Consider the following 15,288-nt stretch of genomic DNA (forward strand, 5'->3'; position numbering starts at 1 on the left):
AGAGCGTGGCTATAACAATGGTAACAGATTCTTGTGCTACCCTAGGAGATGTGGGAAACTGAGAAGCCAAAAGCCTTTAACTCTCTTTGCAGTGTGATTTCAGGCTTGAAGTAGTTGGTAAGGACAGGTTGGCTGGTAAGGGTGAGGAGGGGAGTAATCAGAGCCAGTGCTTTAGCTCCTTGTGGAGCCGGGAAAACAGAAGCCCCGGTTCAGTCAGAATTCCCTGTATTTCAGAAGTATTTCAGAAGTATTTCAGAAGTAGCAGTTATTTGCTTGACTCAGTACTAAGCCCCGTGGGTGTCAGGAGTCCCCTGAAATCATCAGATTGTCCCCCAGGAGGCAGAATAATTAATATTTGTTCGCTGCTCAGCCAGGCCACTTGCCGATCCCACGCACACATGCAATCCCCAGGTGGGATTATCATCATGATACCCATTTTCTGGATGAGAAACTGAGGTTATGGGACTTGATCAAGGTCACACAGGCAAAGAGTTGAGGAGGCAAAGTGCAAACCCAAGGCACAAGTCCCCAAATAATGTCTTTCTCCTCGGTACCTGATGTGGGGTGAGGGGGTGGGGCAATGGGGGCGGGACAGGGCCACGTGATCAAGTAAAGCCGCAGTACCGCTTGCCCTCCCAGGTTGGTTGGTTCAGCCTGGATATACGACCTAAGGTGGACCAATCAGAGCCCTCTGTGATAACTAGATTTTTCAGAACTTCTTTCCTTCTGGGTTAGATACTTTATGGATACAGAACCCTGCGGCAGGCACCGTCAGACTCCCTCACTAGGTGTAGTAGCCTGAGGGAAAAAAGTTTTCAGGCTTAGATGATCAAAAATGAAAGAATGGAAAGAACAAGGGAGAGAAAGAGTGAGCTTGATGGCTTCTGATTTCTTGGATCCAATCACCGATCTTTGGATTTACTCTGATTCCTGCGTCCCAGGGCCCCAGGGTCCTTCCAATTTGTCTCCTCTTTCCTTGAAGCCAGTTGGAATTGGGCTCCTCTCACTTGTGATTCAGACTTGATTCTAGATCCTGCCTGGTTATGATGCACCTCCCCGACCCCAGAGAGAGGCACCCATTCATATCAGCACCATTGAGATGAAATGCTTTATTCTTTACTGAGAATAGGACTTTGCAGAGCAGCAAACACAGTTTCATCAGCACCCTTGGGCCGGAGTGCCCTTGGTGTGAGTGAGTGTGTGTTTGGAGTGGCCTGATTGATTCCTGAAGCCCAGCATTTACACTGCAGGAGCCAGGCCAATCCTGTTGTTTTTCCAATCGAAAACAGAGAAATACAACCTCAGGAAGATATCACCCAGGACCCAGGTCTCTGACCCTTTAATGCCTTCTGGGTTTCCTAGAATGTGGGTAAAGCAGACGTGCTCAGAAGCCTGGGGGAGACAAAAATACACACCAGTCAGCCTGCGCCCTTACCTGTCACTGCCCTCGACATCCAGAGCTGGCAGTTTCTTGCTTTTGTTTCCCTCCTTTGTTTAGAATCAAGTGGGTCTCTCCACAGCTCTCTGCAGGTGCAGAAATGGGGGCCCATCCCAGAACAAGAGGGCTCAGGTAGAGTGGTTTTCTTAAAGAAAGGGGCAGAAGGAGGGGAGAATTGGGGCTTTGGCTCAACAAATGCAAACTAATATACAGAGGGTGGATAAACAACAAAGTATTACTGTATAGTACAAGGAGCTATATTCAGTATCCTATGATAAACTGCAGTGGATAAGAATATGAAAAAATGTAAATATATTCATGTAACTGAGTGAATTTGCTGCATAGCAAAAACCAACACAACATTGTAAATCAACTATATTTCAATAAAATTTGTGAGAAAAAAAAAAGAACAAAAATGGCTGGTAATTCCCCTCATTCTCTGCGGCTTCATTCATTCCCACCCCTGCTCTTTGTCTTCTCTGGAGAGAATGCCTGATCTTCTCCCCCTTCCCCACAACCTGTTCTTTTCTTTTTAAAATTTTTATTTTGTATGGGAGTAGAGTCGATTAACAATACTGTGATAGTTTCAGATGGACAGCAAAGGGACTCAGCCACACACATACAGATGTCCATTCTCCTCCAAAATCCCCTCCCATCCAGGCTGCCACATCACACTGGGCAGAGCTGCATAGGTGCTACACAGCAAGTCATTGTTGGTTACCGATTTTAAATAGCAGAGCCCACAACTGGTTCTTTATACCATGCCCAGGCCCTCTAGGAAGACTCCCAGGCCACTCCAGGCTGCGTTGGATGACTTACTATGGTGCTCTCCTGGTGTAGCCCTCGCCCACTAATCTGACCCAGCACTCCTTTGCAGATCCCACAAGGGGAGGGTGCATTTACTTGGAATCAGTGTAGATTTGCCTGTACCCAAGCGGGCCTCCTCATGCCTCCATGACACTGGGCTTTAGAATTCCTGAAATTCCCTCTCTTCCTCAAAGCCTTCTTTGGCCCATCAGCCTGCTTTGAGCTCCCATAGGGGAGCTGACATGAAGCCTCCACCGTGTGCTGGGGATTTGCAGCCACTGTGCTCCTTTATTCACCTTAGCATCCAACCTCCCCGCAGAAGGGTTGGTACCCCAACTCACAGAGGGGGCACTGGGGCTTAGCAAGGGGAAGTTGTAGCAAGGACGGGGTAGTGTTATAATTTGTCATCTAAACCAGGACACTTTTGAGAAGGAAAGGGAGACTAGGGTGGGACAGCACACTGGGACTGTCCCCAGTCACTCCCTGCCTTTGTCACATGTCCTATTTCAGGGATTGCTAGAGCTGGCTTTCCTTGTTCATGCATCTCAGGGTTCTGGTTGCACTGAAGGTCTCTGAGGGCAGAGGCCCTTAGTGTTCCCCTCTCCTTGTGCCCCTCACCAGGCTGGGATGCCATGGTGTCTCCACATTTTTATCAGGAGGATGGATGTCCCAGACTGTCCATTATGCTCAAGTGGATGATTTTGTGGGAGGCAGTGGCCCAACCACAGGGGCTCAGCAGCATCTGCAATGGTGTGGCTTATCCTGCAGAGGGTTCCCTCCTCCCGGCAGCAGCCCAAGGGTTCCTGCAAATTCCACATCTGAGACCCAGCCCCCAGGATTGGCCCCTCACCTTCTCCATGTAAGCTTGAGCAGGCACAGGGTAGTCAATTCCATTGATGGTGAAGATGATAGGAGGCAACGTACTGGTGAGATTACATGGAATCTGAATACATTAGAGGAATAGGGAGAGAGGTTGACTTCAGCTGATCCTTGGGGTGTGGAGAGCCAGAGAGGGACCCTGTGGCCTGACCCCTCACCTTGCTATCCTCACTGGGCTTGGGCTGAAGGAACCTGTCGATTTTGGTGACTGCATCACTTGGGCCCATCAGCATCGTCGTCCCGGTGTCCACAAGGGCCTGACATCCACAGGAACAAGCAACCACTGTCCCATTAATGGAGATGCTGGGAGACAGTGGGACAAAGCGGTCACCAGGGTCACTATGTAGCCTCCCCTACAACTGCTGCCTCCCTGAAAGTCTCCTAAACAGTCAGAGCTTCAGCTCTTGCCCTGATTCTGATTTCCTTTGCTCTGGTCATGTCACCTTCTCTGACTTCCTTGCACTTCTTGATGCACCAAGGTCTTTCATGCCTCAGGGCCTGGGCATGTACCATTGCCCTTCCCACACAACCACCATACCCTCTGTTGTGTTAATTTGTCCTCATCTTCCAGGTTTAGGCTTAACTGTCACTTTGTCAGGGAATCTTCCCACCAGACTAGATCAGGTTCCTGTCTTGCTCACTCTCTGTAGACTCTTCCTTGTGTCTAGCAAGTACCAAAGTGGTAATTCACTATGTATGTGACTTGTTTCATGTATGACTGCTTTACTAGACGAGAGGGAAAGTTTGACCCCAGTGCCTCTCAGCACACAGCAGATGCCCAATGTATTTTTTTTTTTAATTAATGAATTAAGAAATGAATGAGGAACAGTCAGAAATCTGTGTCTGGTGTTGACCATTAATAGTTCAACCCACACAGAGAAGATGGAGGTTCTCTGGAGAAGCAGATGTTCAGAGAGGGAGTGGGGGAGATACAGGCTCCCCGGGAGATGTTGTCTCCTAGCAACACCTCACCTGGCTCAGACTGAGGCTGTGGCTAGAGGATGCCCAAGCTAACTCATGGGATGCAAAAGGGCACATCAGCTTTGTCTGAGGGTATAACACAGAATGCCATTGATTATTGCCCATTGTTTTCAGGCCACACCTGAATCCCAGCTTCCTGATTCTCTCTGTCACAACCTCTCCCCATTGAAACCAACCTGTCTCCGCTGCTGTGTAGCTTCTTTCTGAGGAGGCCAGGTTTCTGAGTTTGTCTAGGACTTGCCGTGTTTTTCAAGTGGCAGTTCTGTGTGCTAAGAAGTCCCGCCTGCCCGGGTAGCCCTGGTCATTTGGACATCTTAACACAACCCTGTTCAGAGTGGTGAGATTCTCCCTGATCAACTTTTTATCACAGTATAGGGTCCTAAAGCATGCTCCCCACCTCACAGCGCAGCAGGTGCTCCCCTCCCTCCGCCCCCCAGCTGCACAGGCCTGTCTGGACCCTTTCAGGACCCCGGTCAGAGACCTGGTCAGGAGGCCTGGGGTGATTTTAAACCCATGGATGGTCTCTGTATCTGTGTTTGCTTGTTTGTGGGTGTGTCTATATGTCTCCCTCTGTCTGTGTGTGTGTCTGCTTGTGTGTATCTGTGGGCCTCTGTGTGTTTATATGTGTTTCCATATGTGTTTTTAATGTGTGTCTTTTTGGGTGGATCGTATGTCTGTGTGTGACTATGTGCCTGTGCGTGTACTTCTGTGTGTCTGCCTGTGTCCGTGTGCAAACGCAGAAGCACCACGTGGGGTGGTCCTCAGAGGGAGAGGCTTACCGGTCCATGGCGATCTGCCAGAAGCCGGGTTTTGACACTGGTACCCAGTTGAGCTCTCCCTTGTGGTAGGAGTGGTCCACCCCACCAAACATCACCACGCTGCCGCTCTCTTTCTGGCTGTCGAGAGAAGGAAAGAGGGGAGCACCATGAGGCCAGTAACACCAGGAACTATTTGAGGGCTGTGCTTACCCACCCATCAGAGGCACTACTCTGGTCCCCATTTATAGATGCAGAAATTGAGGCTCAGAGGGATTGAGTACCTGACTCAGGCCTGTCACCGTCTAATGAGTGACACTGAAGAGGCTGGAATCTGAGCAACTTGGCTTTGACCACCGGCCTTCTGAGGAGGGCCCAGTCCCCTCCAGTGACCTGAGTTCTTACAGACACATTCAGAGGAACCATGCTAGAGGGGTCTGGCAGCCCTCCTTGTTTTGCCTGTCATTTTTTCAGAAAAACCAAGGCCCCAGGGAGGTCAGGACTCGGGTTCAGGGTCAACCAGGTTTGGCTTCACCTGCCTATGACCTATGCAGTCCATGAAGCCCTCCACTCAGCAGGGCCCCACCTCTGCTCTCCCGGCCTTGAAATTCCTAGTATGTTTTGAACAAGGGGTCTCACATGTTTATTTTGCACTGACTCCATGCAAATTCTGTCACTGGTCCTGGGCTCCTGGTGAACTGTTAGTGAGGAAGGAAACATTCTCGCCATCCTTCACTTATCTTCCATATCAAATCCACCAGCAAACCGAGTTACCTGTTTCTCTAACCCGTTTCCTGACACCGTCTATTGCTCTTCTTCTTCCCTGAGCCTTTCTGGACCAAATTGCTCCCCTTGAGCCCACTGTGAGTATAGCTGTGTTCCAAAAAACTTTTATTGACAAAAACAAGTGATGGGGCCAGGCGGGTCCCTGGGGCAGCATTTCTCCTCGGATAGACTATCTCTTAGGAATATTCTGGATCAGGTTGTCTATAACTTTTCATGCAACTGAAAGAATCTGACAGTTGGAGACACAGCTTGTCCAGCTCAGACTTACGTGGTCAAGTAGAAGGCAAAGACAGGCTCAGAAGTGACTCCTTGTTTCTTCAGGTTGTCTAAGATGGGGATGGTTCCTTTAGCTAACTTAGGGAAGCCCAAGCCCAGGATGCCATCAACAGGTTTGGATACCATGAGTCTTTCGTACTCCTTGGCCAGGCCAAATGTCTGGTTCATGATGACAAGGTTCCCAATCTGTGGGAGAAGAGAGTGTTCTTATGTAAAGGCTTGGAAAGTGGGACTGGGAGGAGATGCCATTAGCACTGCAGAGAAGAACTGAGACCTGACTATGTCCTGCATTGACTTCAGACTGTTAGACTAAGCTGGGACAGGAATTTGGGTTCCACTGGTGTGGGGATGTGGATTTTAACCAACACTAACTACTCCTGCAAACACCATCTGCGTGAGTCAAATTGGCCTCATGCCTTCTGTACAGATGGGGCAACCAAAGACTCAGGACAGGACCCAATGGTTCCCACCTGAGGACAAAATGTATAGAGACAAGGGTAGCCTTCTCTTTGGCATCACTATGATCTGATGACAGAAATGGACCTAATTCTTTCACTGTAATGTATTGAGGGTTCTACATCTGCCCAGGAAGACAGAAGCCCATTATACAATGTTCTTGTATACAGGCATCGTTCTTATGAAAACTCTGCCTGGGAAACATGCTTTTGGAGAGGTTTGGGCCTGTGTGTGTGTGTGTGTGTGTGTGTGTGTGTGTGTATGTGTGAATGTGTGTGTGTGAGGGAGAGAGATAAAGAGTGAATGAGGGAGAGATAGGGAAAATAGTCAGGTACTTTGGGAGAGACAGGCCATAGTTTTTACTAGACTCTCAATGGTCTCCCAGACTGAGAACCCGTTTATCAGGCCCCACCCACATATGTGGCTCCCTATTTCCCTGGGTGGATAACTAAAGCCCTGAACTGCCCCCAGTGGCCCCAGATCAGTTTTATCCTCTCCTGAAACACTCCACACCTGCTTGACTGGCCTGTCTGGCTAGCCCAGCTCCATTGCTTACCAGATGTGTGACTTTGGCAAGATCCTTGCTCTCTGCACTTCAGTTCTCTTACCTGCCTGTATGATGGAGCTAATCACAGTATCTGCTATGTGGGATTGTTGTAGGATTAAACAAGTTATTACCATGAATATGCCTGGCATAGTCTGAGAATAAATGTGGGTGCTTCTCCCCTTCTCTCCCTGCTTCCAGCAAAATGAACCTTGAGCTGCTCATGGGCAAAGGAGCTGCAGGTCCACAGCCTAAGCCCCTCTCTGGGTTGGCCTTTCTGGGAGGCTATGTGTCAGCAGAGGCGCTATTTCTCCAGGGACAGGTCTGAGGGGCAGACAGCCAGTCACTTAGGGACTTTCAGGAGGAAGGGCTTTGCCATCTGGTCCTGTGTCTGTTTTGTGAGCAGTAGTCACTCTCAAAGCCTGCCCTGACTCAGCTCCTTGTTTCCAACTTACCCGAACGGTATCATAGCCAAGAACTCCCTTCATCCATGCAAGGCCGTAGGGGAGGTTGATAGACTGGTTCGAGGGGTAGAAGGTACTGGATGCCTCAGGGTTGAAGCGAATCATTGCAGCTGGAGACAAAAGAGATGAGCGTGTCACATGCCAAGGATGGAGAAAGAGGTGGGATGGGGAGTCCGGGATGGTCGGGGCTGGGGTGGTACTTACAGCAGCTTGGACTGTGACAGTAGACTGAGGCAACCCATGTGACAGATGAGCCGGTGTCAAAGATGACCCGGAACTCTTGAGGAGGTGTTCCAATGGTGATGTTTCCAGTGTAGAAGAACTATAGGGGCCGGAGGTTGGTGGTTAGGGCAGACCTGATTGCCTGGCCACCTCTGATTCCTGGAGTACTGCCTCCTGCTGGGTTTTCCATGTCTCTTAAAATCACTTTCCAACCCTCCACCCCCACCCCCCACCTGTCCCCTATCTCACAGCCTCTGCTCAGACTGGTGCATTCATTTGAGAAACACTCCAGTCTCCTCTTCATGTCCAGCGTGAACACAGCCTTGTCCAGCTGGCCCTCCTGGAGGTCACCCTGGGCCACTTTCTCTAAATTGAGACCATGTCCTGTCAATACCGTGCAGGTGGCCCTTTCATTTGACATCTATTCACTCTTTGCCTGTGTCTCAGGGTGGCCTTTGGCCTGCATATTCTGGAAGAAGACAGGAGACATTTTTCAAATCAATAGCTATAGCATTAGACTTTTATATGACACATGATATGTGCGTGCTAAGGTGCTTCAGTCAGGTCTGACTCCTTGCAGCCCTATGGACCATAGCCTGTCAGGATTCTCTGTCCATGAAATTCTTAAGAAAAGAATACTGGAGTGGGTTGCCATGCCCAAGACCCAAGGGATCTTCCCAACCCAGGGATCAAACCTGCATCTCTTATGTCTCCACTAGCACCATGGTTCAGTATGTTTTTTTTTTTTTTACTGGTATCATTCTTGGATCTGCAAAGGCTGAACTTCCTCTGTCTGGGGTTTCATAGTTGATTTGCAGTTAGATTTGCTTTTGATCAGACATGGCTCACCCTTCATTTGTAACTCAATGGATCACTTGGTTCAGAAATAGCAGTCTCCTTGAAACTAATGCCACAACTTTGACACAGAAATGGATGTTTACCTCCACCTGGTCATTGTTTGACCCAGTAAACACAGACCAAGATTTGAGGATGAGAGTGTCTTCTCCTCTGGGAATGGGGTCCATGTTCCGCACTGTCTCTGCCTCCTGCAGGAGCCCCAGCCCCAACATCCCACCTGATGAACCTCAGTGCTAGGCCAGAGCACCAGGGGGCGCTGTGGAGCACCATCCTCCCCAAATACTCACATCCTGCATGTTTTTCAAGGGGTGAGAAGTGAATTTTGGGTCATTGGCGGAATTCTGGGACAGTCTGTAAGCGTGTTTCTCCAGGAAATTTTTCAACACGTTTTTTTCTGGGAGAGTGTCTTGCATGGTCTTCATCTTTGTCAGCGGGATTCTTTCACCAAGCATGGGGATAAGGAAACCGAGAAGGGGCAGCAGTCAGCGGTCTGTGTGAAACTATGACTGTCATACATGGCGTTGTAATGGCAGTGTATTTTCCATTTTTATGAACAATTGAAGCTTCAGTTTCCTCAGTGGTAAAAGGTAGAATGTAATAATCTCTACCCCACCTATATAGAATGTTTGGATATTAAGTGAAATGAGGGATGTAATACACTTGATATATATGAAGTCTCAACAGTGACTTACCATAGCTGTGGCTATCCTACTGTATCTTTCTCAAAGAAACACAGGGAATAAGGTAGAAGTGGGTTTCTCATCCTCTTTTTCACAAGGGAGGAATTTGAAATGCAGGGAGTTTGTGACTTGGCTGTGCTCACACTGCTATTTAGAGGTATAACAGCCTAGAAGTAGTACTTCTGATCTTTCTCTGGGGGCTCAAGCAGAAGAGAGGAGTAAGAGAGGAAGCCAGGAGATGGGAAATAAATTAGGAAAATTAAGAAGCTAGAGAAGTAAGGAAGAATCAGAATAGAAAAAAGAAATCAGAGCATTCTCCATGCACAGAGACATCCAGAGAGATGGAGAGATAGAGAGATAGACACAGAGATGATGACACAGACATGTATACCCAGAAATGGAGAGAGAGCAGAGAGAAGACCTAGAAACAAATGCAAGAGAAATGCTATTCCACAGGACCACACCTACAGTTGCACAGGTTGTGCACTGAGCAATTCCAAGGAGTGCCATTTCCACATGTGTCATGCTGTGACTGTACCCCCAGAGTTGTGCAGTTCTGCAAGCCTACCCCAAGAACCTTGGACCCCGGCTGCCAATGGCAAGGTTCTTATCAATAAGTGAAATTTGAACTGTAAGACTGTCAGGGAATGATTACATTCTCTTCAAACCCTGATGGGTAAAAGAATAAGTGAACGAGGAAAAAATCCCAGAGAAAGAGATGATGCCACTTATAGTCCCCGTACTTACATGACTATGCACTCTGAGAAGGCCACCAGCCCAAGGAGCCCAAGCCACTTCATGGTTCTTTCAAGGGTCCAAAGTGCTCAGGAACAATTGAGTCCTTAGCATGCAGAGATTGCCAGGAGCTCCTAGCTATATATGCTCTGACCTGCTCGAATTGTTCCCTCTAGGCCACTAATGGGTCTGATAAGAAATACCAGTTGCTCCATAAAATCTTTACCTCCATCAGTGTCCAAGGGGAGTTGATTTGGAAAATTCTCAGAATACAGAGTTTCTACTGTAATCTCTTCCTGTGGCTTGGCTGAAAAACCAAACTGAACTAAGAGTGGGGAGACTTTTGCCGATTTGGAGACAAAACACTATTGCTGAGTGCTGTGCTAAGTCGCTTCAGTCAAGTCTGACTCTTTGTGACCCGATGCTAATAAGGTGATAAAAATAAATGCCAGGGGCCATGCTAGAGACTCCTGAGCTCATGTGGTCTTCCTAGACATGTCATGAGATGTGCATTGCAGTCTTCAGTTGGAGAGGAGTTTGCTAGGATGATAAGAGGTCAAATGACAAAATGAAGACTTCAGGGGCAGGCCAGCAACATATGAGTGACTTCAGTTAGTGGGACAGATAGCACAGGTCAGAGGCACCTTTGATGCCAATCTGTATCAAAGAGCTAGACTAGAGCAGTGTTACAATTGCATGGTTTCATACTGGAAAAAAATGTGATACATGCACCCACAAGATACTTTATGTCATCCAACAAACATATAAGGAGAATCCTGTGTGCTGGGGTCTGGGATAATGCTAGGAATTCAGAGTCGAATAACACTCCTGCGTGCATGCTCAGTCACTTCAGTTGTGTCCGACCCTTTGTGACCTTATCGATTGAAGCCTACCAGGTTCCTCTGTCCATGGGATTCTCAAGGCAAGAATGCTGGAGTGGGTTGCCATGCCCTCCTCTAGGAATCTTCCTGACCCAGGGATCAAACCTGAGTTTCGGGCATTGGTGGGTGAAATCTTAATGGCTGAGACACCAAGGAAGACCAAATAAACCATATGCCCAAGCTTTTCACTGCAACTTTGTTTTTCAAAGCAAAAGATTCGAAAGTTATCAGAAATGACCATCTACACGGGTGTGTGGAATAAGGCACAGAGCATCCCAATAACTGGGTATAGGTGGATGGAGGGAAGAGTGAAATGGATGAGATGTTCAGAGTGCACTGGTTAGTTTTTTTTAAAAAGAGGAACCAGAGAAGGGGTTAAGTTTGTCCTTTTCACAACACGTGTGTGTCTATTTTCAATAAGAAAGAGTTGAATAAAAAGCCAAAAACTACTAGAGGAGGTAATTTATGGATGAGGGGCAGGGACATAAGCAAGAGTTTCCTTGTTTTATAATTTGACTTTGCAACCATGAAGACATATTACAGAATCAAAAAACAGATCGGTAAAAACATGTGTGGAAACTGAGAACAAACTAAAATGGATGAGCCTTATTGTATCAAGTTGGTGACAAGCTGCTCGGAACAAAGCCCTGCAGTCTTAAAACTTGAATTGAAAGCACAAGTTTGTACCAACTAATTATTTTCCTTTATTTTTTTTAATGTTGATTTTTTTTTAGCAGAAAATCTTTACTTCATGGCTCTGATCACTGAAAAGCCCCAGAGGTAGCAACTTGGTAACAGTGACTATCCTGATGTCTAGCTTTTAAATACCACTTCCTTTAAATACCGCTTTAAATACCTTTAAATACCACTTCCCACCAGCAAATCTGGAGATTCCTGTAGAGATGTGATTTCCGCGCTGGGAAAGCAATGCATAGTGTCAGCCTGGGAATCTTGAAGGACAAGACAGTTGAGGGCCCTGAAAGACCTGTAAGAGCTGGACAAAAATTTTAGGAATTCACATGAAGAGATCAAAGCTGGGACAATTTTAGCGTCACATCAAATTGATTGAAATGAATCAAATATTTAAAAAGCCAGAAGTTCCAAATGCTAAGGGAGAGCATCTAACTTGTAACTGTGAGAGATTCACCAACTCACCATTCTAAGCACTGAGAAACGGAAATAATTTTCATTAATATTTATGCTATTTTTGTTTGTATGTAGCATATTTCACGTAACTACAAAGAGTTGAAGGAATGTTCTTTTTAATTGAAGAACACAGTGTATTACATTCAGAAGGAGTGGTAGAAACAGGAGACCACTGTTTTGCAATATCCTCATGAAAGAATGGATCTAGGCCAAGATCATCATTGGATGCTAAAACCATAAGATGAAAAGTCGAAGAGGAAGTTTATAATGGCTGCATGAGGTGATCAACATCGGGATCCACTGTAGCTCAGCATGTGTCAAAGTGGGGCAAGTAGAAATTATGAGTCTCTTGAAGTGGTGCCATGAGAAATATATAGAAGTGCATTTGAAATATGCCAATAAAAACTGTTGAACTCAATTCTAGATCTAACTTCCAGTTTTCAGGGAAATACACAGATAAAGAGATAGAGAAGCAATCCTCTAAACCTGTAGGCTCAACATTTTTGGCACCAAGGACTGGTTTCCTGGAAGACATTTTTTCCCAAAACCAGGGTGGGGGGGATGGTTTCAGGATGATTCAGGGTAGTGCATCGATTGTGGATTTTGTCTATTATTATTGCATTGTGATATACAATGAAATAATTATACAAGTCACTGTAATGCAAAAACAGTGGGAGCCCTGAGCTTATTTTCCTGGAATGAGACTGTCCCATCTCTGGGTGATGGGAGAGCGATGGGGAGCAGCTGTAAATACATATGAAGCCTCACTCACTGGCTGGCTGCTCACCTCCTGATGTGTGGCCTGGTTCCTAACAGACCAAGGACTGGTACTGGTCTTGGTACCAGTGTTGTGGAGCCCTGCTCTAAATCTAATACTTGGGACATTATATAAGACAAACCATTATATAAGACAAACAAATCATGATGGGGCCCTCATGATTTCATTAGTGTCTTTAGAAGCAGAGTCACCTAAGAGATTCCTTGATTTCTTCCCGCCTCCTCCCACTTTTTAAATAAATGCCACAAAAAGCTGGGGAGTGGGAGACTGATATCTAGTTAAAGTCTGAGAACAACCAAATGCAACATATGTTTGCATTGTCTAGTCCATGATTTGAATCAGTAAACTGTTAAAATACATTTGTTTCTAGAGGATTAGGGAAATTTGAACATAGACTGGATATTAGATGTTAATTTTGTTTGGAACAAAAGAGCACTGTGGCTATATATATATTGTTAAATTGCAATCTCTTCCTTAAAATATTTAAAATAAAATGAGTGTTTATTCATTCAAGCAAAGAATAATTATAAATGAGGATCTGTCTTAATTTAAGAAACAGATCTGTGTAGTTGCTATGGATTGAATAGTTTATACCCTCAGAGTCAGTTGTTGAATCCCTACCTCACAATGTGACGGTATTAAGAGGCAGGGCCTTTGGCAGATAATTTTGTTGAAAAGCCTCACTCACAGCAGGCCAGTGAGTGAGGCTTCATATGTATTTACAGCTGCTCCCCATCACTCTCCCATCACCCAGAGATGGGACAGTCTCATTCCAGGAAAATAAGCTCAGGGGTCCCACTGTTTTTGCATTACAGTGACTTGTATAGTTATTTCATCATATATCACAGTGGTATAATAATAGACATGAAATCCACAATAGAGGTAAGACCCTTTAATCATCCTGAAACCATCCCCCCCACCCTGGTTTTTGGAAAAATTGTCTTCCAGGAAACCAGTCCCTGGTGCCAAAAGTGTTGGAGACTGCTGGCTTAGAGGATTGCTCAACAATTTTCCTGATGGTGGGGCCCTCATGATTTCATTAGTGTCTTTAGAAGCAGAGTCACCCGAGAGATTCCTTAGTCTCTTCCTCTCTCTCCCTCTTTTATTCTCCCTCTCTCTGCCCCCCTTCTTGCCTCCGACCCCTCTGCCACCAAGTGTGAGGACACAGCAAGATGAGAACTGTCTGCAGGCCAAGGAGAACGTCCCCACTAGGAACCTAATTGGCCAGCACCTTGACCTTGGACGTGTAGCCTCCAGCCTATGACAGACTAGCAGAGTAGTGTTATAGTTCTTGACGCTTAGTGATGAAATAACAGGGTTCATGCTGCTATTCTTTTTTATTTTTGCAATGTTTGAAGTCTTTTTGTAATGAGAAGTTTACAAATTGTCCGTGTTGAAGTTTATGCCTTTAGGAATACCTTGAATAGTACAAGAAAAGCAGACTTGGGAAGGCCACCACTGGCTGAGTGGTTAGAGACATAGAGCTCATTAGGCCAGCTGTTCTCCCGTCATATGATCACTGTTTCCCCACTCACTCCCACCCCACCCCTGCCCTCCCCCAGCTAAGGTGGATGTCATCCAACTGGAGATTCTGATGAGTCAGGTCAGGGCCTGGAGGTAGAAGGAATGTGGACATTATTAGGAAGAATGAACTGGGCATCCTCCTCCTTGGTTTTCCCTTCTTGAGTGCCATCTGCAAGTGAGGGGTAGGGCCTGGGTAGGGAGGGAGCCACAAGTGGGATTGCAGGGATATTTGGAAGGGAATGTAGGAGGAATTCATAACCCAGTAACCAAGAGGTGGGCATCTTGCTCAGGACCCAGGAGGGAAGGAAGAAGCACTGGGAAAAGAATGGTGCCTACCAGAGGACCAGACCTACCTAGGTCTTCCAGATAACCATGCTGGAGGTCATATCCTTCCTGCTGGAATTCCTGCTCTGGACATGGAGGGGATAGAACTGACCTCACTGCTGATGAATCACAGGGAGAGGGACAGCTTCCCCCATGGGTCCTTTGATTCCACTCTGACTATGGGCATCATCCCAGGCTGGGCAGTACCATGGCAGGTCATCCTAAACATTTAAAATACTTCCTATTTATCCAAGCGTCCTGGCATATAATTGCACCCAGAGTTCCTTTTTAGGAGGTGATTCATCAGCCCAATGTGGGTTTCTGCTGAGGGATCTACAACCTTCCCAGTTGGTAACTTCTGTCTTATAACTATCTGATCTCATCCCACAGAACCCGGGTGGTGGAAAGATCCAAGGTCCTCTGTCTCACAGCAGCTGTGTTCCAACTGGTCTATCACTCCCTGTTCTGAGCTCATCACCAGACACTGCCAGGGGGTCATGGCATCATGATGAATAGATGTGGCCTCTGTGTCCTCAGCAACATACACATCTGAGCCACTTGTCCACAGATTGGCACTGAGCTTTAGCCTGGAACAAGTGTTCTGGAGCAAGTCCAGTCTCCCTCATCCAAGAGATGGGAAACAGAACCCTGGCATGTATGACTCAGCTTAAGGCTGCAGGTATGTTAGTGAAGCACAGGGATCCAGGGCCTCTGGTTCTCAGAGTGGGAGAGCTCTGAGAAGGGAAAGATCAGA

General features: G+C 46.7%; 1 protein-coding gene across 1 annotated transcript; it reads right to left on the minus strand.

Annotated features, from left to right (window-relative positions):
- Positions 1 to 1,230: 1,230 nt before the first annotated feature.
- Positions 1,231 to 9,946, minus strand: LOC122674193 (pregnancy-associated glycoprotein 2-like). Its single transcript, XM_043872343.1, has 9 exons — positions 9,894 to 9,946; positions 8,754 to 8,904; positions 7,591 to 7,708; positions 7,378 to 7,496; positions 5,915 to 6,108; positions 4,885 to 5,001; positions 3,283 to 3,427; positions 3,096 to 3,188; positions 1,231 to 1,392 (listed from the first exon to the last, which is right to left on the minus strand). Exons 1-9 carry the CDS (start codon positions 9,944 to 9,946, stop codon positions 1,240 to 1,242), a joined length of 1,143 nt encoding a protein of 380 aa, XP_043728278.1. The 3' UTR covers positions 1,231 to 1,239.
- Between the last annotated feature and the right edge of the window lie 5,342 nt (positions 9,947 to 15,288).

The sequence above is a fragment of the Cervus elaphus genome, chromosome 2, assembly GCF_910594005.1.
Source record: "Cervus elaphus chromosome 2, mCerEla1.1, whole genome shotgun sequence".
NCBI classification, from domain to species: domain Eukaryota; kingdom Metazoa; phylum Chordata; class Mammalia; order Artiodactyla; family Cervidae; genus Cervus; species Cervus elaphus.

Bases quoted from the DNA above. Each gene is read 5' to 3' on its own strand.
- LOC122674193 (XM_043872343.1), bottom strand. From the start codon at position 9,946: ATGAAGTGGCTTGGGCTCCTTGGGCTGGTGGCCTTCTCAGAGTGCATA. The intron at 7,497-7,590 runs GTAAGTACCACC...TTTTGTCTCCAG, and splicing joins CTGTCACAGTCCAAGCTGCT to CTGCAATGATTCGCTTCAAC. The intron at 3,428-4,884 runs GTAAGCCTCTCC...ACTGTCTCCCAG, and splicing joins TGGCAGATCGCCATGGACCG to CATCTCCATTAATGGGACAG.